This window comes from Chiloscyllium plagiosum, unplaced genomic scaffold (genome assembly GCF_037043375.1).
Source record: "Chiloscyllium plagiosum isolate Xiang-an unplaced genomic scaffold, Cpla_swu_hap1 HiC_scaffold_7, whole genome shotgun sequence".
Lineage (NCBI taxonomy): Eukaryota > Metazoa > Chordata > Chondrichthyes > Orectolobiformes > Hemiscylliidae > Chiloscyllium > Chiloscyllium plagiosum.
Genome location: NW_028270145.1, coordinates 73,321,717 through 73,346,794, shown reverse-complemented (window position 1 = coordinate 73,346,794; position 25,078 = coordinate 73,321,717). Strand labels below are relative to the sequence as shown.

Sequence of the window (25,078 nt, the reverse complement as noted above, 5' to 3'; positions counted from 1 at the left end):
GAGGGGAAAGAGATTAAAAAGAGCCTAAGAGGCAAATTTTTCATACAGAGGGTGATGCTTGTGAGGAAGTGGTAGAGGCTGGTACAATTACAGCATTTGGATGGGATACAAATAGGAAGGGTTTACAGGGATATGGGCCAAGTGTTGGCAAATGGGACTGGATTAGGTTAGGATATCTGGTTGGCATGGACGAGTTGGACCGAAGGGTCCATTTTAGTGCTGTACGTCTTTATGACTTTAAAAGAAAGGGAGTTGTGATGTACTGGCTGAACTGCTCTCATAGGACAGTTCCCATTTTATAATTTCATGTATAATTTCATGGAACGTTTCAATTTAAATTCGTTATTTTAGTAGCACTACATAGTTTTGATTCTTATTTTCTTTGGAAAAGTACAAAGAATAACTGTTTCAGTCAAAGATTCAAATAAAAAGCAAAAGTGCAGGCATAGACAATTTGAAACAGCAAAAAATGCTGAAAGTGCAGTAGGTCAGTTAGCATCAGATCAAAGATTAAGGAAGTCTTATTTTCATAAACCAATTCTATCTGAATTCAAAACAACAAATATTTGTAACAATATATTTCTTGATTTTTGTCAAACAGCTTTTAATTTCAATGTAGAAAATAATTATCAATTTATAATTTACAATGGATAAAATATCGTGTTCAACATTTCAAAATAGTTCACCAGTTCCATGGTGTACATTGAGTTCTGCCTAATCTTGCACATAATATGAAGAATAGTAACTTGTCAATTATTGAAAGATGTACCTTTTACATACACTTGAGTAAACTATATTTGTCTTCATAATTAAAAGAAATATGAATATTCATCTTCCTATGCCTTCAAAGGGTATAGAATATTATTCCTGGTTGTCTTGTTTATTGCAGGAGTTACTTTATATTCCATTAGCCAGCAGAGCATTCTGCTTAGTTTGACTAAGTTTTGCCACAAAAGACCATAAGAAGTGGAAATGGGAACAAGCCATTCCGCCCCTGAGCATGCTGCACCATTCAGTAGGATCACGACTGACTCAAAATTCCTCACATCCACTTTCTTGCCCTTTCCCTGTCAACCTTAATTCTCATATTAATCAAGAATCTATCCATCTAGCCCTAAATATCCACAAGGACTTTATTACAGAGAGCTGTGGGGGGAAGAGTTCCAAAGACACTCAGCTGTCTTGAGAGAAGAATTCCTGCTCATCGGACTCTTCAATTGGTGCCCCTTGATTCTGAGACTACGTATTCTAGTCCTAGACTCTTTCATGAAGGGAAACATCCTCTCTCACAGTAATTACCTGTCAAGCCCTTTTATGTTTCAATAAGATCACCTTATTCTTCTAAACTCCAGTGAGTAGAGTCACAATCTGTTTAATACTTTTGCTCCTAAGACGATCCCTTCCTACTAGGGAGATCATCCTAGTGAATCTTCTCTGAACTGCCTCCAATGAAATGATATCTTGAGTGGGCGACTGACTGTGCACATTCTCCCCGTGTCTGCGTGGGTTTCCTCTGGGTGCTCTGGTTTCCTCCCACAGTCCAAAGATGTGCAGGTCAGGTGAATTGGCCATGCTAAATTGTCTGTAGTGTTAGGTAAGGGGTAAATGTAGGGGTATGGGTGGTTTGCGCTTCGGCGGGTCGGTGTGGACTTGTTGGGCCAAAGGGCCTGTTTCCACACTGTAAAGTAATCTAATCTTTTCTTACGGGAACCAAAACTGCTGTCAGTACTCCTGTACACTAGACCCTTGTAATGCAACATCTCCACTCTTATATTCCAAGTCCCCTGAAGTCAGGGTCAATTTTCTTTAAGCTTCCTGATTACCTGTTGCACCTCTGTGCTAGCTTTGTGTTTCATTCAAAAGGGCCCCTAAGTCCTTTTGTGTTGCAGCTTTCTGCAGTTTTTCTCCATTTAAATACTGCTCTGTTCCTTTGTTCTCTCATGCAAAATGAACAAAAGAAGTGAACCTTATGTTTTTAAGCTTCAGTGTACATTGGACAGAACTCAATCTTGAAAAGAATATGAAGTATAGTACCTTGTCAAATATTGAATGATGTACCTTTTACATAGGAAAACAATTACTATAATTGTTTGACCATTATTTATTTGATTGTTCTGAAGATAATCATATACATTCAGCGAGTTGGCCTATAATAGCACATTGAAGAATTTTTTGATCATTTAATTGAGGTCTAAAGATTTGTGCATATTGAAAATCGCAAAAAGAAGAAAAAAACATTCAGACATACAACATTTAATGTATTCTACAGATAAGTTTGATTACAATGCAGAATACTGCAAAAGCTGTTCCTTTTTTCTGTTTTATACTTCGCCATAAATTTATATGTGTAGTTAAAGATTGAATGAAAACAGTTTTTAAAGTGAATCATTCACGCCTAAGTGCATATTTGTAATTGCTATCTTAATTCCCCTGTTTGGTCTGTTAATTTAAAATGGAGAATCCACTCTGAATCTGAGCCAGTTATTAGATCTTTTAAAGACAAAATATGCATAATTACACAAAACAGTTTACATTAATAATTTAAAGTTGGATAAGAACTGAATTGAAATGTCTAATCAAAAATATAAATGAGGTCAAACTTTATAAATAAGTTTCCAAATTGAATGTTTTTGAAGTGGATAAATTGAATGGTCGATCAGTTTTGAGTTCAGGTTTCACTGAGATACTTGATATCCTCAGATATTTGAGTTACTATGCATTGAGTTCTCAACTGGCTGAAATCATTCTTGAAAATATCAGCAATGCAATCTCGTTATTTTCATATTCCTTTTTTTTTCTGGTAAATTCCGTCAATTGGAATAAATTCAAATGATTTTTTTTTAAATTGCTAAACAATGATCTGAGGAACTATTTTTGATATCAGAGTCCACTTTAGTGTTGCTGTGGCGAAGGAAGCAAGCAGTGCCTTCTTTCCTTCCTGAGAGTGCAAACCTCCCATTTTGCAAAATGGTTTCCTGTAACGTGAAATTTCTTAAGTACATAATCTGTTTGTTTCAAGAGTTCCTTTCATCACTGCCTTGTTGTAATATTTCCCTTCCTGTCATTTACTTCTCTCTGTAACTGCCAAGGGTTGTAAAGCAGGTATTTAGAATTGTTTCCATCAAGTAAATATGATTGTTATGTTAATACCTCATTTTAAGGAACGAAATCCAGGTCACCTAGTCCAGAAATCTAGGTTCAGTCAGTACATAAGACACCTCTGAAGCAAAACAGATGGTTCTCTAAGATTGAAATTTTAAAGTTTGTTGCTTCTGTTTTGTAATGCTAAAGTGGTGTTTCCAAGCTCTACATTTATTACAAAGTCCATGTTATAAACATATTGTTCAGATTTCAAGCTGCTATTTTTGTCCCATTCATTGAACCTGTGAAATATTTGTTCAGTTTCACAACAAGGTAGGAGAGAAGAGAGAAAGCAGCCTCACCACCTTAACATTTTTGTGAATTTGTAATCTAAGGTGTACTATTAGGCTGAAAGTACCTAATAGATTCTGTTCAGTTTGAATCAAAATTAATACAAGAAGGCATGCAGTTTAATGTGAAGCAAACTGATTGTGTGTGTGTGTGTGTGTGTCTCGTCCATTGCCTTCTATCCATTGGGGTCCTTGGCGCACTCGGAGCACAATACTCAGATCCCATGGCACCGGTGTAGCAAACCCCTGGCCTGATGGTGAAAAATCCCAAGAGCAGGGTAAAGTATCTGATATTCACATTTAGAATAATATAAAGGTATGCGCTGAATCCCCATTTCATAATGACTTTGGTACTTTTCCACTGCTCGAATATAATTGGGGACCAAGACCTCATGTAGATAGGTAAGCAAACAATTCCCACTGCCCTTCAAAGTCAAACAATTTCCCCCCAGTCAGTGTAGGCTGTTTTTTATGTGCTTTTTTGTGCTCCATCAGTTGATCGTTGTCATGTCCAGTTCATAACGTCATAGAGACGTACAGCATGGAAACAGACCCTTCCGTCCAACTCGTCCATACTGACCAGATATCCCTATCTAATCTAGTCCCATTTGCCAAAACTTGGCCCATATCCCTCTAACCCTTCCTATGCATATACCAATCCAGATGCCTTTCAAATGCTGCAATTGTACCAGCCTCCACCACTTCCTCTGGCAGCTCACACGCACCACCCTCTGTGTGGAAAAAGTTGCCCCTTAGGTCCCTTTTATGTCTTTCCTCTCTCACCCTAAACATATGCCCTCTAGTTCTGGACTCCTCCGCCTCAAAGAAAATACTTTGTCTATTTATTCTATCCATGTCCCTCATGATTTTATGAACCTCTAGAAGGTCATCCCTCAGCCTCCGATGCTCCAGGAAAACAAGCCTATTCAGCCTCTCCCTAGCTCAAATCCTCCAACCCTGGCAACATCCTTGTAAATCTTTTCTGGACCCTTTCAAGTTTCACCATATCCTTCCTACACATGGAGACCAGAAATGCACACAGTATTCCAAAAATGGCCTACCAATGTCCTGTACAACTGCAACATGACCTCCCAACTTCTATACTGGATACTCTGTCCAATAAAGGAAAGCGTACCAAATGCCGCCTTCACTATCCTATCTATCTGTGACTCTACTTTCAAGGAACTATGAACCTGCACTCCAAGGTCTCCAGTTAACCACTAATAATTAATCCTTAACAGTCTGGTTTGAAGATATCCTATTTAAACCTAACATTAAAAATAAGTACCAAAGAAATGCAAAATCCTGATAAGAGTGTGTAAGGCAATGGGTTTTGCATTCTATTTAGAGGTGAGGAAATTATTTTAATAATCAAAGCTGTTTGGTGCAGATGTTGAATGATTGATTGTACTCAGGATAATAGACTTGCCTAACAAGTGAAGTCAGTCTGTTCTAGTATATTGACAGCAACCAGCCATAGGTTAAGTCTGAGAAGGAACTTGGAACAGGACAGATGTTTGCAGATAATCACATCTACTCTGGAGTAAGGGGAAATTTTGTTTTGTGCTTTTTTTTAAAAAAAAAGTGATTTTCAGCTGGCTAGGGTAATTGAAGAGTTGAGCAGGCTCAACTCTTGCCGTTTGTTGATCACGGATTTCTCTTTAAATAGACATTATTAAATCTTTAATTTTGATATTTGAGTGGACCAACAAACTTGGCAGTGGATCTAGACCATCTAGTGCAGGCCATTCTGCTGCTAAATTAATGTATTGGAAAAACAGGCATAGGAAAGTCTTTACTTTTTTGTCAACTTGTTGGGGTGAGTTATAACTCTCCCCAATGTCCATTCTTCCTTAGGTGGGACTTCAACCTGAACCTTCTAGCACAGAAACTTTCTATCAAAATCAAGTAGCACATTGATCAATTATTCTACAAATACATCTAAGAGCTGAATGTTTGTTTATGTGACTTCCTGAATAAAATTTATGTATTTCACCTGTGTAGGTTTTCTCCAAGTTTAGTGTAATTCATTCATTTTTATCCAATTGTCATTTAGCAATTATATTTTACTGCTTTAACTCTGACAAACTTTTGAATAGTTTGACCACATTAGAATGCATTCAAAATGCTAACCATCTTTCTATTTAATATTTCATTTGGATGTAATGTTCAGTCATCAATAACGTCTCTGATCACTCATGTATATGCACTTGTCGTCCACCCTGATCTCTGCCACACCTTTTCTAAAGTGGAAAGCAGGCAGGTTTGAAAGTCTGTCGCCAGCTATTATTTTATTTTCTTAACCACCACCCAAAATAACTTATACACAATGCAGTAATCTTCCACTGAAGTAGAATTTATTTGTATATGAACAGATGTGTGCTGTGATGTTAAAGAAGGACCAAAGGTCAACGAATTGATTTGAATTCAATGTAGTAAGTGTTGGGGAAGCTCAGCAGTTTTGACAGCATCTGTGAAAAGAGAAACAGTTAATGTTTCAATTCCAATATGACAACTGTTCTTCAGATTCTGTGGTTCATAGCTGAACATGCATCAAACTGATGATGTAATGCAAATTACATGCTGCCACATTGTGAAGTACCAACCAGTAATTTATACATGATGCATATAAATCATAATATTTTATACAAAACACAACAAAACAACATTTTTTGTTCCTAAAACATTGGTACAAACTAGCTACCATTATTGGAAATAAGCTACAATTATGATATTTGAGCATATTTAAAAAATTATAACCTACATAAATTTAGAGAATTGTGCTTTAATATTAATGAACATTTAGAACATTTAAGTATTGTCACTTATGTTCGCAAAAAAATCTGAAGTATTTCATTGAAATCCAGACTTTAAATACTGATGTAAATGCAATTAAAACGATACATCCTGTTCAATAGAGCTGCACAGTTTTATTCAAACAATATGGTCTATTCAAGTATTCAATCTTAACAAGGTATAAGCAATATAAATGTGAAACGTGCTCAATTAAATTTTAATAAAGCAATTGAATTATAGTCTATTTGTCTACACTAGAGCTATAAATGCTGCACCAACTATGTGTTCTTGCAGTGTCCAATACTTTTGTTTATAGAAGCTTACACTAAGTTGGACAATGCAGTCAATTCATTATAGAAACAAAATATTGCAGATGGCAAAAATATCAAATGAATTCATACCAAGTAACAATGAAACAGCTGGCCATTAATTTTATTCACAATTTTAAGATGTGGGGGGAAGACCTAGTTTGGGCAGCAGGAATTTGGGCAGGAAGGAAGCTTGCAAGTTGTTGTTTTTCTTTTTCCCCAGGCTGGAATTGAAGAATTTAAAGGACTCCTATCCACATTGGGAATCCACCCTTTTGAACAGCATCCCATGGGTGGTCTCTCCATGCTTGGACACTCCACCAAGACCCCAGGCCTTTTCTCCTCTCACTGTCAGGAAACCTCTAATATAGTCTCAGTCCTAGGAATTGTTAGTATAGGACCTGAGACTGTAGACCTGCCAGCTGGTTGGATTGAATGAGGAGCCGTAGCTCTGGTTGCAGTCAATTACTGCTCCTGGGAGCATTAAATGTGTATGAGGCTTCTGTGATTTACAGGGGTGTTTTCTCCAAGGAACCCTGTTCAGAGACACCATTGCGTTGTTGTGTGCTAACCAATTACACAATATCATCTTTATAATTTTGTCTGTTAAACTTGAATGTCCTCTTATGCTGAGTGATTCACATCAAGACAGTATCGACATGATATTGGTTATTTCAAGCTAATATTGACCCTACATTTTCTAGATTGCACTTTGCAGAAATGATGTAAAATTTGAATCATCTCTACTAATCTTGCCAGTCAAATTTATATCAAAAAATCTAAAAATAAGATATCTGCAGTTTCTCCTTGGCCTAAATCAGAATATAAATCTGGACTGAACTCAGTGCAGATGGAGGAGCAGTTGTGACTTGGCTGCTTTCTTTGACTGCAGGATCTCATTATCCATCTCCTTTTACGTATTCTGTCCCATTTTCCCAACTTCATGAACTAGGCTATTGTTATTGAAAAGATTGTTCCAGTGGAGTTGCATGTGTATGGAGACTAATAGTCTCAGACTTTTAGAATCAGCATTATATTTAACCAATGAATATTTCATTTAGAAAATGCAGGGATATGCTGTAAAACCCAGAAAGTCAATTTTTGTTGACCAGTTGACAAATTGGTCATATGAGGCATAATTCTATACCAATATAAGTTTTGATTTTCTGGTCAGCAATGAATGACACAACTTACCACTGACTACAAAAGTTGCAATTTCCTGTGGCTGGGATGTCTCCATCACAGTATTTGTTTGAACTTAGTAACAATCTGGATGCTAAGGCATCCAGCAACAATGTTGCTATTAAGCAGAGGTTAAGTAACTAGTCACCTTTTTAAAGTTTTTTCGCAGAAGTAAAATTTACATATTAAGCTTTACTTTAAATTTTACAGAGAACTAAATAAATGACATGAATATGCACATGGGAATAAAATGGAATCTTGAAATGTCAAGCCTATTGAAATGTGAAGTATTTTATTATTGAGAAATTTGACATTCAGCAAATTGGAAGTTAGCTTTTCAGTATCAGTGATGCTTTTCAGTAAGCTTGGAATTACTATACCATTATAAAGAAGGCTGTGCTTCCTTCAACAATGTCACTTGTGTTTTCTAGTTTCTACAGAGGCAAGTAGTGTAAGAAGGCAAGCTTGTGTTAGTTGAGTGACTTTAAGACTGGAATTCAAAATTCCAATCTCTAGAGAAGTGTACAATTACTGGCAGCAACATCTGGATTTCCACATTCAAGAACACACATGCAAGATTTTTTTAAAGAAGTCATGATCATAAATGCTGACAAATTTATAATTATTACTACCACAAAATCTGAGCCACTGTTTGAATTAATCCAGGAAATTTAATATGAACTTGAATTTTGTACAAGGATGGAACTTTAATAAGCAATTGCTAAAGGGTTGCGGTAGGTATTTTGCAGCACATGATTCCGCAAATAAAATGCCCAAAGTCACTTTCTTTGATTTGTAATTATGGCAAAGCATTCTGGAAAATTCTACATTGGTATTTTTGCCCACAGTTCTTTATGGGCAACAAGGAAGTACGCTAGCTGAACACTTGCGACCTCTGCATTAGTTTGGCAATTTAGTTGGTTCCTGAAAAATAGCCACAGCCTCTGTTTTGCAGGTAAATAGCATTGGAAGGAAAAAGAATGCATTGCAGTGATTATAATTAGTCAGAGACATTGGTTTGAATCTTGCTGTGTTTGCAAAAATGCTGACCCGGACATTTTTATGGCTCATAAACTGCACACCTGATCCATGTGTAGTTTCTCACACGTGTGCAAAATGAATGTGGGTGTGGAGGTGTTTTTAGGGTCCAAACTTTCACATCTCCCTTCCTCTTCATCCAATCTGGCTCATACCCCTCCAATCACCCGTACCATTCTATATTGCCATATGTCCTCTACTACTTATCAGATCACACATATATCTGCATGCCACCTATATGCCTTGAGATCGTAACCGCTCATCCACTGTTCACTATTTACAGCTCTCAAAATCCAATAACAATGGAATATAATATAAATTTTGAGAGAAAATGAACATCTCCCTGTTTAATAACTTCTATATCAATAATACTGAGCAATGCATTTGAGAAACAACATTTGTAATCCTAATTAGCTTGTCAACACATCAGGTCAAAGGGACAATTTGTTACTGCTGCACTTTGAAACTTACGTTTGTTCACAAATGAACGTAACATCTGTTGTAGTGAAACCCGTTAGAAATTGAATCTCAGTCTAACATTCCAAAAGGCAACAACTGCCCAACCATTGAATGACACTTCAGGAAGCAAAGATCAGAATATGTTCATTTCAATTTCAGAGTGCCTGTCAGTCCATGTAAAGGAACAGGTGGTTACTTTATCTTTCCCCCAGGTGCCAAACACCAGTGCCTAGATCTTTCAGTCTCCGGATGGTCAGAAATCAGATGTACCCAACAAGATATATTTCAGAACCCCTTCAAAGTCCTAATTCAGGGGAAATGTGGGAATCGGCCAAGAAGCTTAAATTTCTGATGGGCACTTACTGTGTCTGGACCCTCTGAAAATGTTTCCAGCTCTGAGTTAGAATTCAAGACTTAGCAAAGGAAGTCAGAACTTTTCAATCTAGGTACCGTAGGGAAATATTAGGTTAATTAAAAACCAGTTCTAATTCCTGCGTCACTGAGCTTTTGCTTCTCATCCTGGCTCCTTGCCTTATCCTCCCCAACTTCACCTGATGACATCACCTAACTACATTTGTGAGTTAACCTGATTGCCACCTTACCCAGCTACCTGTCACTCACTAATGTTACACATTTGGTAGTTCTCCATTGCACCTCAAAGTAGTTTATGCTATAAACAGTTAATAAAATACGGCAGTTACTGCAGTGAAAGGGAGCATGATTTTTCTGAAGATTCTCTGTGCTGATCTCTGCAAGAATTCTTGGACTTAGTAAGTTCTGTAGGATCCTATATCAGAAGATGAGCCTAAAACTTGGAGATAAGTAACTTTGTCACTTGTTTGTTCTACGTTAAAATTAGGGATTCTGATGTAGAGCTCAAGACTTGGATGCAATTTTGATTTTAATCATTCAAAGTCATTTGAAGCAAAATAGAATTGATCACAGCAAAGTGTTGATGGGACATTTTGGCACAATTTTCAATGCAGTATGGTCTAGCTGTATTGGAAAAGCGCAGAGAGCTTCTGACTGAATATACAAAGTTGATCAATGTGAGGGTAACTTTGCAGGATGCACCCCGTAATGAATCATCACATTTTTGAGGATGTAACTCTGAAAATGGACGAGGGAGATCCAGTAGATGTAGTGTACCTGGACTTTCAGAAAGCTTTTGATAAAGTCCCACATAGGAGGTTAGTGAGCAAAATTATGGCGCATGGTATTGGGGGAAAAGTACTAACTTGGATTGAAAGTTGGTTGGCTGATAGGAAACAGAGTAGTGATAAACGGCTCCATTTCGGAATGACAGGCATCGACCAGTTGGGTACTGCAGGGATCAGTGCTGGGACTGCAGCTTTTTACAATATATGTTAATGATATAGAAGATGGTATTAGTAATAATATCAGCAAATTTGCTGATGATACTAAGCTGGGTGGCAGGATGAAATGTGAGGAGGATGTTAGGAGATTACAGGGTGACCTGGACAGGTTAGGTAAGTGGTCAGATGCATGGCAGATGCAGTTTAATGTGGATAAATGTATGGTTATCCACTTTGGTGGCAAGAACAGGAAGGCAGATTACTACCTAAATTGAATCAATTTAGGTAAAGGGGCAGTACAAAGAGATCTGGGTGTTCTTGTACACCAGTCAATGAAGGTAAGCATGCAGGTACAACAGGTAGTGAAGAAGGCTAATAGCATGCTGGCCTTCATAACAAGAGGGATTGAATATAGAAGCAAAGAGGTTCTTCTGCAGCTGTACAGGGCCCTGGTGAGACCACATCTGGCGTATTGTGTGCAGTTCTGATCTCCAAATTTGAGGAAAGACATTCTGGCTATTGAGTGAGTGCAGCGTAGGTTCACGAGGTCAATTCCTGGAATGGCGGGACTACCTTACGCTGAAAGACTGGAGCTACTGGGCTTGTATACCCTCGAGTTTAGAAGACTGAGAGGGGATCTGATTGAGATATATGATTATTAAAGGATTGGACACTCTCTGGAGGCAGGAAACATGTTTCCGCTGATGGGTGAGTGCCGAACCAGATGACACATCTTAAAAATACGGGGTAGACCATTTAGGACAGAAATGAGGAGAAACTTCTTCACCCAGAGAATGGTGGCTGTGTGGAATGCTCTGCCCCAGAGGGCAGTGGAGGCCCAGTCTCTGGATTCATTTAAGAAAGAGTTGGATAGAGCTCTCAAAGATCGTGGAATCAAGGGTAATGGAGATAAGGCAGGAACCAGATACTGATTAAGGATGATCAGCCATGATCATATTGAATGGTGGTGCAGGCTCGAAGGGCAGAATGGCCTACTCCTGCACCTGTTGTCTATTAAAAACGCATTTGTATTGCAATGCAACATCTGAGGTGATTTTAAATAGTTCTTTCTAAACTAATCTTTTGAAATCTCTAGACCTTTCACCAGGCTTTTTTTTTTGCCCCACAAAGCCTCAACCCTAGCCTGCTGATGACACCTGATGAAAATTTGTGTGGGAGGAAATCTGATTTATGACCCCATTTAAAATGGGGAATAAGGATTTCTGACCCATAAAATGGCCATAAGCAAATGACTTTGGGTTGGGTTTGTAGAGGGAAATCAGAAAAAAAAAAAAACCCATTTGGGCCCCAAAACATGTTGCATTACTTAACTGGAACATGATTAAATGTGGTTCAATCTAAAGTTATCTGAAACGCACTATTGTGCGTGATTGAAGTGATCCTCAGCAGAAGTGTTGGTGTGGAATTTTGCTATCCGTGATCTACCTCCCTAATAAGTGACCAATTACGCCAATGGGATAGACTCAGAGGAGCCCTGTGGAGATGAAAATATACTTTTAATAGTCAAGCATGCTCTCATTTATGCCCGATTTTATAATGAAAGAGCTCAAATCCATGAGTTCAGATCCAAGTTTTTACATCTCCTCAGATTATTCACTTTCAATATAAGAATTCAGATCAATATTAAAACCACAAATCTTTTCACAACCTCTTTAAATTAAGAACTAATTTGTGAACTCCCAAGCTAAAATAATTGTAGCTTTTGAAACTTTATCCAGACATTCATAACAATATTCCTTAGTTCTTTGCTGATATCTTCCCTATTGAAACTGCAACAACAGATGCCAACAATCTTTTCCTAATATACACCATGTGGTCTGTCAATCAAGTAGTTCAGATTTAAAAAGAACCCTTTACTGACAGCTGTTGTCTTTTTCTTCAGTATTTAGAATGGGTTATTTAAAAAATGTCAGATTGTTACTCCGATCTGTCTGTCATGAGCATTTTATGTTTATTAACTGTGGGTAAAAGTCTTTGCAAAAGCCAAAGTGGTGTCTGTTTGAAATCACAATTTAGCTCAAATGGTCCTGCCACATTCAAATTATCTACTTATTCCCATCCATCCTTTTTCCGGGCAACCAAAAATTGGATCTGACAAAATTAGTGGGAACTCTGCATCTTGATCTGACCTACTACTTCTAAATGTCTGTGGACTAGAGAGAACTCTGTTAAAATCTGGGCCATAGCTTGGAAGGGTAGTGCTATGAGAGGACATAGGTATCTTTTGGGATTAAACTTTGAAATTTTTTCTTTCTTAACCATCAAGAATCAACAAAACCAATGTCTTCAGGGTTACTTTAGCCAAATGTATTAAGGTCAGAGATGTCGGCAATCAATAAAAAGTTATTCAGCCATATAGTCTTGGCTAGAGTAGGAATATGGATCACCTGTGAGGGAGAAATTGAGAGTGGTGAAGAATCTGGATAGAAGTACACACATGCTTGACTACTAATGGATTACCACTAAAATATGTTTCAAAATTGATTCTACTGGATTTCTGAGCATATTTCAACTTATTTATTTTTTTTTTTGCTCTTCCTTCTTCAGGTTCATTTTCCAGATATTGAAAGAGTTGAATGGTTGAACAAGGTAAGCAGATTAAGACTTGAGATATAATCGTTTTCCAATTTCTAAGTTTAAGACTGCGTCTTACCATTTCAGAAAATTGTTTGTGGTGAGATTTGTTGTCCATATTACTCCTATTTAAAATTGGAAATATGCAATACTAATTCACTTCTAAAATGGTTTAGCTCTAATCTTAAGATGAATATATTTGATGCTAGGGGGAATAATTTCTCAGTATAAATCAAATTAATAATTTGAAAGCATTCAATTAGTCTTTTCCTTAAACTTCAAGGGCATAAAAGCCACACATATATAAACTACACTGATAATTTAACCTTGCTGAATCATATTGGACTGATTTTTTTTTTTTGGCCCAGTGCACCTTTTTCTGAGGTCTCATTAAGAAAAATGCCAGAATTCAGTTGCCTTTGTAAATGTCTGCGCAACAATTTTTACTGATTTGCGCATGTGGTCATCTGAATCTCTTCACTCTTTCACAGCACTTTCTTTTTCCTCACTGAATACCATTACCATCAATCTCCTCCACCACTAATTCATAGTCACAACAGAGTTCATCATCAAAAATATGTAGTGCAGCTTTCTCTAAGGCTCCTTTGATGACATCTACCATAGAAAAAGACAAAGGGAACAGATGTATAGGATCATCGCTACCTCTAATTTGTCTATTTTGCCATCCCCAAAGCCTACATGATCTTTACTTGTAAATAAAACGTTATTCTCCCAGAACTCCCTCCCTTCTCTACTACACAGACTACGACATTTCAAGAGAATAACTAATCAACGCATTCTCGAGGCAAATTAGCAATGGTTAATGAATGCTTACCTTTCCAATTATGTTCAAGCCCCCTTAGTGAGTAATAAAAATTCTGATTTGTTTCACGTGGATCTAAAAGTGAATAGTCTCTCACACCCCCTATTTAACTCTGTCTGCTGTAATCTGCCTTTTGAAACTAACTGCTCCCTTTCTGTACAATTTTCTCTGTTTCTTAATATCTGCAAACTTGGGTACAATACTTTTCACTGGAGACCATCATGGCAAGTCAGATTAGATTCATTTAGGATATTTGGTTAGCATGGACAGTTGGACCAAAGGATCTGTTTCCATGCTTTACATCTCCATAACTCTAAATGCTTCCAGCCCTCTGGAATTTCTTTGGCATTTTCTGTGTTGTTTCAAAAATTTCGTCTAATTGATTTCTGGGATTCCTTACAGTCATAGAGTCATAGAGATGTACAGCATGGAAACAGACCCTTCGGTCCAACCCGTTCGTGCCTACCAGATATCCCAACCCAATCTACTCCCACCTGCCAGCACCCGGCCCATATCCCTCCAAACCCTTCTTATTCATATACCCATCCAAATGCCTCTTAAATATTGCAATTGTACCAGCCTCCACCACTTCCTCTGGCAGCTCATTCCATACACTACCCCTTCTGTCACATAGTTTTTTTTAACCTGTAACAGTTATTACATTTCAAAGTAATTATTAGTATAAGTTATTTGTTTTGACAGATCTATAAATGGAAGATCAGTTTCTCCACTTAACTGTTTTAGGTCTGCCTCAAGATTGTCATGCAGGTCAGGAAGCATCTGAGGAGCAGGAGAATCGACATTTTGGGCATAAGCCCATCATCAGGAATATGCTCGAAACGTTGATTCTCCTCCTCAGATGCTGCCTGACCTGTGCTTTTCCAGCACCACACTCTCGACTCTGATCTCCAGCATCTGCAGCCTTCACTTTGTCAAGCTTGTCATGACATGAAAACAGCAAAATCACATCAGCCTTTCTACTGTATTTGCTACAAAGTCTTGAAAGATTCTAAAAATTGACTACAAATGTTCCTAATTAGACTTTGAGTGATCAATCCCAAATTCTGAGAATAATCAATTTTAGACTCCTCCAGTTTTGTAGTTTAAATGAAAGTCTTACCAGTTTGACTTGCCAGATTACTTCAGTGGTTTTCATTATTCTATAGGCATAGATTGACATCTTTGGAAAATCAACTGAGAAAATATCAACCACCTTTTCAACTCACTCAGAGGAAGTTATTGATACCTAAACGTAATTTCTATTCTCTGAACTTCCATTGGCTGGTAACTGGGGTAACGGAGTTTTCCAATCTTACATCAACAGCCAAACTCCTCCTCCTACAAAGCAGTCCACAACCCTGTTCAAATCTCTGACTCCTCCCTCCCTGACTGTCTCCCTGTGAGATCTCAGTTACCATACAGTCTCACCCAGAATTTCTGGCACCAGTTCCCTAGTACTGACCTCATTGATGCCAAACATCGACAATCTGGTTAAATGTACTATTGCCCTCATTAAAACATCTGGAGAACCATTTGATCACGATCTGACATGCAAGTAAGTTCCAGGCCCAGCCAGTCAAATAAACCTCAGTTTGTGTGTTCTGTTTTTTTTTAAACATAAGTTTCTACCCACAGGTTATTTTCAGCTCTCAGTTCACAGCTCCAAACCAAAATTGATAAAAGGATAAAATAAAAGTAAAGTAATGAAAAATCAGCTAGGCCTCTAACAAGATCTTGAGCATGTGCAAATAATGTTCCACGATGAACACCCACTCCTCTAACGTTCGCTTGAGTTGAAACAACCTGTGCCATCACTAGGTCTACTTTTCCCACTTCAAAGATCATTGCCTCTTTAAAACTGAGATCCTTTCTCTGATCTTCCACTCCCTGGCCACCATCTACCTTCAGCTTTTGTCAGACGATCTTTCCATCCACATCTCAATGAAGTCTCGAGCTTCTTGGACTTCTGTTTCTGCTTGCAGAAATAGAGGTATTTCTGAATTTCTAAGCCAAGATATCTATCACTAAGAGAAAACATGGCAGAAAGCCACCTTTTATCAATCATTTGGCATATCTTCTTTGTCTGAATAATAGGCAGTATGCTCCTCTGAACACATTTAATATAAAGTAAGAACTGAGAGAGTATAGATTTTCTGAACACTTATTAACAATAGTGATGCTCATTACTGGTTGGATTGATTAAGTGGAAATGCTTATCGTAAATTTTCAGTGATTTAAGTTTGGGTGTTCAGGGTTCCACATTACATAAGTATCAATGCGTGTCTCTCTGCATTTCTAATATTATAACTTCTTTACCCAGATTGTTAAGCAAGCCTGGCCATATTTCGGGATGTATTTGGAGAAATTCTTTAAAGACAACATTGAACCTTCGATATGTAGATCAAATGTTTGCCTGAAAACTTTCAACTTTGCAAAACTTAATTTTGGAGAAAAGGTGAGAACATTCATCTTCATGATGCATTTGATTTCCCTCTAACTTTTTTTTATAAAAAAGCTGTTCAGATGAGTTAATTTCCGAGGAGTCTAATTAACAAAACTGTTGACCGCGACTGCAATATAATTTTATTTTGGAATTGAGTTCCTGTCTTCATTCAGTCTATATTTGGATTTTATTTTGTGTACATACAGTATACCTTGCTAACTTGCTGTTTATACTGAGAAGCTAGTACATGGTCAGGAGTAAAATCCAAATAAAATTGGTTTGCTTTATATTCATTCATTTCTGTGGGTGCAAAAGTTAATCTGTCAAATACATGGTCCATTAGTGCAGTTATAGTGACAGCTCTTATTAATGGTGAATGTTCAAATTCAAATGTTTTGTTAAGCTTGCTACTGTAAATTTTAAATTTTTCTGATTGCTGTTTTCAAATAAATCTTTGGACAGATTTTTCTCATTTTTATGCAAGGTGTGTTAGGTGGATACTAACATACCCAATTGTAGGATAGTTCACTCATAAACTTGCCAATCAGCTTGTTAAAACCGCTAGGAAAATGGGTGTGTCTCAACTAGCACAGGACTTGACAGTGATGTCCCAGACAACTAGAATTAGTAACGTGTGAGTCCTAACATGCCCCAGCCTTAATAGTCAGTGGGAATTTGAGAAACAAATTTGTATGGGGATCTGTTATTTATAACAATAATAGAGTGGTTATGTTAAGGGATTTTAACTTTCCAAACACAGATGGGACTGCAATATTGTTAAGGGTTTAGATGGAGAGGAATTTGTTACATGTGTACAAGAACACTTTCTGTTTCAGTATTTGGATGTTCCTACTCTTGGGAAATAAGGCAGGGCAAGTGACTGAGATGTCAGTGGGGGAGCACTGTGACCATACTTCCAGTAGTTTTAAAATAATGATGGAAAAGGATCTAAATGTTAACGTTCTAAATTGGAGGAAGGTCAGTTTTAACAGTATTAGGCAAAAAATTTCAAAAGTTGATTGGAGGTGGATGTTTGCAGGTAAAGGGACAGTTGGAAAATGAGACGCCTTCAAAAATAAGGTAACAAGGGTCCAGAGAGAGTTTGTTCCTGTTAGGGTGAAAGGCAGGCTGGTAAGTGTAGGGTATGCTGGACGATTAAAGAAATTGAGGGTTTAGTGAATCCTTAGAGTATAAAGGCAGCAGGCATATACTTGAGAGAAATCAGGAGGGCAAAAAGGGAACAAGAGAAAGATAGCTTTGGGAAATAAGGTTAAGGAGAATCCAAACAGTTTTTATAAATACATTTTAAAGACAAAAGGGTAACTAGGGAGAGAATAGGGCCCTTCAAAGATCAGCAAGGCGGCCTATGTGTGGAACTGCAGGAGATGGGGGAAGATACTAAATGAGTATTTTGCATTGGTGTTTACTGTGGAGAAGGGCATGTAAGATTTTTTTTTAAATCAAAACAAATGCTTCTTAACTTGGCGTGAGTGGACTTCTAAAAATATTTTACCTAATTATTATTAATGGATAAATTTAAATTTGAGTGGTAATATGATTTTGATTAGATTAGATTCCCTACAGTGCGGAAACAAACCCTTCGGCCCAACCAGTCCACACCGACCCTCCAAAGAGTAACCCACCCAGTCCCATTCCCCTCTGACTAATGCACCTAGCACTATGAGCAATTTAGCATGGCCAATTCACCTAACCTGCACATCTTTGGACTGTGGGAGGAAACCGGAGCACCCGGAGGAAACTCACGCAGACACTGGGAGAATGTACAAACTCCACACACACCGTTGCCCTAGGCTGGAATTGAACCTGGGACCCTGGTGCTGTGAGGCAGCAGTGCTAACCTTGTTTCACTAAATTAATGTTTGTGGTATCAACTTCATAATTTTGTTAAGACAGGCTGAATAATCCATTTGGCAATTTTATTACCTCAATTTTTTTCTAAAGCATTTTACAGTGAAAATGCAGTTCAAATAGTTGTTTTACTCTGTTTACTTCTCTGTTCCATTGACATTCCTAAATTTAATTTCTATTCTTTGAACTTCCACTATCTGATAATGGGAGGATAGGCAGGGAACTTTCAAATCTTCATGATGTCACGTCCACAGCCAAACTCCTCTTCTCAGAAAACAGCTTCCATGGATGCTGCCTGACCTGCTGTGATATCCAGCATTTTTTTGTTTTTAGTATAGATTTCAGCATCCAAAATAAATTGTTCCTATATTTCACTAAGGCTTCTTTGGCAGCAGCTGCAAGCTACTTTCTAATTTACATTATTTTTTGCATCTTGGATCCCTCCATTATAACACCTCCATGAACCACACCTCTCGTCACAGGGGCAGGTATGTGATACAGGTTTGAAACCATGGAATTCGCTACCCCAAAGTGCGATGGATGCTGGCACGGCGAGTAAATTTGAGGAGTGAGACAGATTTTTAATTGGTAATGGGTTGAAGGGTTTTGGAGAGAAGGCAAGAAAATGGGGTTGAGGAGCATATCAGCCTAATCGAATGGCAGAGCAGACTCAATGGGGTAAATGGCCTAATTTTGCTCCTATATCTTATAAAGTTATGAAACAGGTACAAAAGGGCCAATGTTTGCCTGAAGGATATTTGACCTACTATTGGATTAGACTACTTTTACATACAAGAAACTACAGAAAGTTGTGTGCACAGCCCAGACCGTCATGGAAGCCAACTGCTGTCCTATAAAATGGGCCCCATTTTAAATGTTTAAAATGAATAAGCTGCTGGTTGACACCTGTGAGCAGGTAACAATGACCAGATTTTTCTGTGTACTCCATGCGCCTTGCCTAATGAAAACAACAGGCCTAATGGAAAAGAAATCCACTCCAATGTACATCAGTTATGATTAGCTCAAATAACTGCTGTCACTCTCAAACATCTATGTCAGCCAAGGAATTTGTCACACCTAACTTAAGAGGATGATCTGTGGACATCTTCTATTAGATTGGTATGATACAAGATTGGCAATGCCTATGATTTCCTCCTGTTGGAAGTTTTCACTTTCCCTTATTCATATTTTTCTAGAATTTGGACTAAACCTGGAGTTCGATCTAGAACTTGCCCTAATGAAAGTAGTAGTAAAATCTTCGAAATTTACAATCCTTTCTAAATTCATGAGTACAATGTTTGTTCTATTTGATTTATTGTAGTCACATGTACCTAACTACAATGAAAAGCTTTGTTTGCGAGCAGTGTGGGTAGATCATAGCAAACAAGGACATACTGGTCATAGGGTGTTTAGGCAGAGTGAGGAATAAAAGGTTACAGCCGCACAGGAAGTGTGCAAAACAAGATCAATATTAGCAAGATCAACATTATTTGAGGCAGAAAGATTTATTCAGCAGTCAAATAACAGCAGGGAAGAGGCTGTTCTTGAGCCTGTTGGTGCATGTGTTCCAGCTCCTATCTTCTTCCTGATGGAAAAGCACATTACTGGGGTGAGAGGCATCTTTGATGTTGGCAGCCTTTCTGCAGCAATGAGAAGTCTAAATGGAGCTCTTGGGATGGTCTGGACTGTACACAACTTTCTGTAGTTTCTTACTGTCCTGGACAGAGCAGTTGCTGTACCAGGCCGTTACAGAATGCATCTGTAGAAGTTGGTGATGGTTGTCATGGACATGCTGAATTTCCTGAGCCACATGAGGAAGAAGAGATATTGTGCCTTCTTAACTGTTGCATCTACATGGGAAGCCCAGGACAGATTGGTGGTTATTGTCACTCCTTGGAACTTGACATTCTCTGCCCTCTCTACCTTAGCTCTGTTGATGTAGAGAGGCATGTGTCCCCATCCTTTCTCCCTGAAGTCAGTGATCTGTTCTTTTGTTTTGCTGACATTGTAGGGGTGATTGTTATCATTATACCATGACATCAAGCCCTCTCTCTCCTTCCTGCATTCTGACTCATCATTATTTGATGTCCATCCTGCCACAGTGGTGTCGTCAGCAAACCTATAGATGGCGATCACACAGAATTTGGCTACACAGTCGTGGGTGTGTAGGGAATACAGTTGGGAACTGAGAACACATCTTTCTGGGACACTAGTGTTGAGGATTATCGTGGAGGAGGTGCTGTTGTCTATCTTCAGTGATTGCAGTGTGTGGGTCAGGAGCTGAGGATCCAGTTGTAGAGGGTGGAGCCAAGACCTGGGTCTTGAGATTAGGCTGGTAGGAATTATGGTGTTCAAGGTAAAACTAGTTGATCAATAGGAGTCTAATGTATGTGTCCTTTATTATCCAGATGTTCCAGAGATGATTGCAGGACTAGGAAAATGGCGTCTGTTGTGGACCTGTTATGTCGGTTGGCAACTTGCAGGGGATTGAGGCAGGCTGGGAGGCTAGAGTTGATATGGGCCATGACCAGCCTCTCAAAGTACTTCATAGTTCTGGAGGTCAAAGCCATCAGGCAGTAGACATTAAGACAGATTGCAAAAGATTTCTTTGGTACTGGAATGATGGTGGCGGTCTTGAAGTGGGTGGGGTCTTTGGATTGTAGCAAGAAGAGGTTGAAGATGTCAATGAGTACCTCCACCAGCTGGTCTGCACTAAATCGAAGTGTCTGGCTGGGGACTCCGATTGGGACCGATCGCTTTCCTAGGATTGGCTGCCAGGAAGACTGATCTAATGTCTGCAGGAGTGACAGAGGGAACAGGTGCATCTGGGACTGTCGGGGCAGGTGACACTGCGCCACTGCATTCTGCCAGAACCAAGCATAGAAAGCTTTAAGCATATTGGGGAGGAATGTATTTTAAATGTATGCAAGTATTGAAAGTATGACAGCAACTTTGGGCCCTGTATCTAGGGAAGAACGTGTTGGCATTAGAAGGGGTCCATACAAAGTTCACGATAATGGTCCTGGGGGTGAAGGGCTTGTCATAATAGGAGTGAGGAATCGGGGTCTGAATCTGATGGAGTTTAGAAGGATAAGAGAGGACCTTGCAGAATACTAAGAGGCCTGGACAGAGTGGATGTGGAGAAGATGTTTCTGCTCATAGGAGAGACTAATACCCAAGAAGACAGCCTCAGAATGAAGGGAAGACTCTACAGAACTGAGATAAGGAGGAATTTCTTCAGGAAGATGGTGGTGAATCTGTGGAACTTATTGCCACAGAAGGCTGTGGAGGTTAAGTCATTGAGTGTAATTAAGGCAGAGGTAGATAGGTTCTTTATTATAGGGATCAATGAAAAGGCAGGAGAATGGGGTTGAGAAACACATCAGCCATGATCAAATGATGGAGCAGATTTGATGTACCAGACGGCCTAATTCAGCTCCTATATCTTATGGTCTACTAACCTTTTCCTGTTTTCTGCTATATTTTGTTCTTTTTAGCCTGAATTGCTATATCAAACTTCTTCTTGATCATGTGGAAATCGATAAAAACATTGTTTGTGAATTCCACAGTCTTACCTTTTCTCTCTGGGTGAAGAAATCTTTCCCATCTCAGTCCTAAATGGTTTACCCCATATCCATTAAACTGTGTGTGGCCTCACCAATGTCCTGTATAATTACAGCAAGACATCTCTGCTCCTCGACTTGAATCTTCCCTCTATAAAAGCCAACTTAACTTTTGGCTTTTGTACCGCTTGCCTCACCTGCATGATTAGCTCCCAGAAAGTAGTCGACAGGGGCACCCCAGATCTCATTACACATTTTTTCCCTCAATTTATTATGATTCAGCTTACCTGTTTTCCTTTTGGTCCCAAAATGAATGACCTCTCATTTACCTAAATTTTAGAATCCCTACAGTGTGGTAACTGGCTGTTCACACCAACCAACTGAGCATCCTACCCATACACATGTCACCCGACCCAATCCCTGTAAACTTGCGTTCCCCATGTCTAACCCACATAGCCTGCACATTCCCAGTCACAATGGGCAATTGAGCATGGCCAATCCACCTAAGCTGCAGATCTTTGGACTGTGGGAGGAATCTGGAGCAACTGGAGGAAACCCATGCAGACGCGGGGAGAGCGTGTGAACTCCATAGACAGTTGTTTAAGGCTAGAATTGAAGCTGGGTCCCTGGCACTGAGGTAATATGTCTAACTAGTGAGTGACCATGCCATCCCTGTATATCTATCAAGCATTTTTCCCACTCAGCTTGTCAAAATCACACTGGAGCATCTCTGTCTCCTCCTCACAGCTCACCCTTCCACAAAACTTTATATCACCTGCAAATATGGAGATATTACATGTACTTTCCTCATCTAAATCATTAACATATTGTGAAGGTGTCCTGGCACAGATCCTGTAGTACCCCACTATTCGCTGCATGCTGTTCAGAGAAAAAAGTTTATTTCTACTCCTTGTATCCTGTCTACCAATTAGTTTTCTATTTATCTGAATGCACTACCCTCCAATCCCATGTGCACTAATTTCAAGTTTTCTGAAAGTTCAATTAAACCCATCCACTGGCTCCCCCTGTTCAATTCGACAAGTTACATTCATAGAGAATTCCAATAGATTCCTCAGGCATGATTTCCCTAATTTGGGTCCTGCTTCCACACCAAAACCAAAAATTCAACGCTGTAATTTTCCCATATTTTTCAAAGTGTATGGGTACGTTAGTTAGGTGGCAATTAATGCACCACCCCACTGATAATAACTTTCTGAATTGCCCACCAATAAGCTCACTCAGAGCTTCTAAGAAAGTGTAAGGGTGTGTATCACCTTACCATAGATATTGACACAGGCTAGCTGGATCACTAGGAGCTGCAGCATATCAGAAGCTGGCACCTTCCAGGTCCTGAAGTCTGCAGTTTCAAACCTACTTATTATGTGATCCAATGGCAACAATAATTTGCTTTATTGTGGAGAGAAGTGCCTCTGCAATATGGCTTTCAGAGGTCACCTCCTTCAGACTGATCTGCAGCTCTAATTGCTCTCAGGTTAGGTTTATTGGAGAACCCTCTGCCTCCCTGATAAACACAGTTGGAGGGTTGCCATGGTTTCACAATCAGCAAATAGTTGCCTCTCCAGCCAGTGAGAAATGCAAGTATTCAGGGAGGTGAAACTAAAAGTACTTAAGTGGCCAATAAGGGCCTTAATTGCTGGCGAGTTGAGAAATTCAGAGTTGCTTGCCCAGTATTTAATTGCTGAGGTAGCAAGAAGGAAGTGAGTTTCTCTCCAGAATTAACTTGCCCAATTACTTTCCCCAACTAGGAGCCCTCCTCATCTCCGCCACCCACACCTACCCCTTCCGCTCCATCCACACACCACCTGTCACCTCCATCCAAGGCCCCAAAGGATCTTTTCATATCCAGCACCGATTTTCCTGCACATCAACCCACCTCATCTACTGCATCTGTTGCTCTCGATGTCATCTCCTCTACATCAGGGAGACAAAACGCCAATTTTCGGAGAGTTTCAGGGAACATTTCTGGGATAAATCCACCCAACAACCCCATTACCCTGTGGCTAATCACTTCAATTCCCCCTCCCACTCCATCAAGGACATGCAAGTCCTGGGCCACCTCTACTGCCAAATCCAAGCCACCTAACGAATGGAGGAAGAACACCTTCTCTTCTACCTTGGGACCCTTCAACCACACGACATCAATATTAACCACTAGTTTCAAAATCTCCCCTCCCATACCTCATCCCAGATCCAACCCTCCAACTCAGCACTGGCCTCTTGACCTGTCCATCCTCCTTCTCACCTATAGACTCCACCCACCTATGACAATCACCCCCTACCTGCATCTATCTATCGCCTTCTCAGCCCCACCCACACCCTCCTAATTATCTCTCTGCAACCACCCAACAGCATTCCCGATGAACGGCTTCCACCTGAAACATTGACTTTCCTTCTGGGATGCTGCCTGACCTGCTGTGCTTTTCTAGCACCACACTTTACGACAATTACATTCCCCTAGTTACCATTTCTCCCTCCACCTCCAGAAGGAGGAAAACCACACTGTTAAGTGTTTGACACATCAGTCTATTAATGTGTTTTAGGTTCATTAATATTTACATACATAGATACTTTGAGATCTCTCTCTCTCTCTCTCTCTCTCTCTTGACTAGTGTATGCACACCCACATTTATACATAACATAGCGTTTGAATAACCTTAACTTGGTTTTTTGGACTTCAATACTTTTATTTCTTCTTTCAATTTCAGTTTAGATTCTTATTGGTTAGTTCCTTCTCTTCCCCCAGAGTTCTTCTAAATTCTAAGAAAAGTTGTTGCAGTGTGGCCTTTCTGACCTCTGACTACTGACGCAGAAACCCAAATATCACTGGAACTTTGCCAACTGTGTTTGAGGCTCTAGTTTTGAAATGAATTTTAATTTCATTTCTTCATTTATTTTTATTTTAAATAGTAATCTTGTTAAGTCTTTGTAATTGATATACAGTGGCCTCACAGTAAGCTTTTTGAACCTGAATGGAACAATCCAGTATATTGAGTTCATCAGTTAAAGAGCATCCAACTTTTGATTGCTTGAGGACAGCAATATCCTTGTACTTACAAGTTAATTAGTATGGAATAGGTGAATGGCTTTGCAATGGAATAAAGCATTGAAAATGTCATGTCCTTTACTGACCATTCATTGAAATGGTAACTGTTCCTTTTTATAGTCTGAGTCTCCAATTCAGTAAAATTTCTGACATGTAGCCTGTGCTGTAAACATCTTTTACATTGCATGAAA

At 39.0% G+C, this 25,078-nt stretch overlaps 1 protein-coding gene across 1 annotated transcript in view; it reads left to right on the top strand.

The window, feature by feature from the left end:
• LOC122551676 (extended synaptotagmin-3-like) overlaps window positions 1-25,078 on the top strand; it is a 142,424-nt gene that overhangs the window by 5,511 nt on the left and 111,835 nt on the right. The window contains exons 2-3 of the mRNA XM_043693985.2: window positions 13,099-13,140; window positions 16,269-16,403. Coding sequence (XP_043549920.2) covers window positions 13,099-13,140; window positions 16,269-16,403 — 177 coding nt within the window. The remainder of the gene's footprint in view (window positions 1-13,098; window positions 13,141-16,268; window positions 16,404-25,078) is intronic.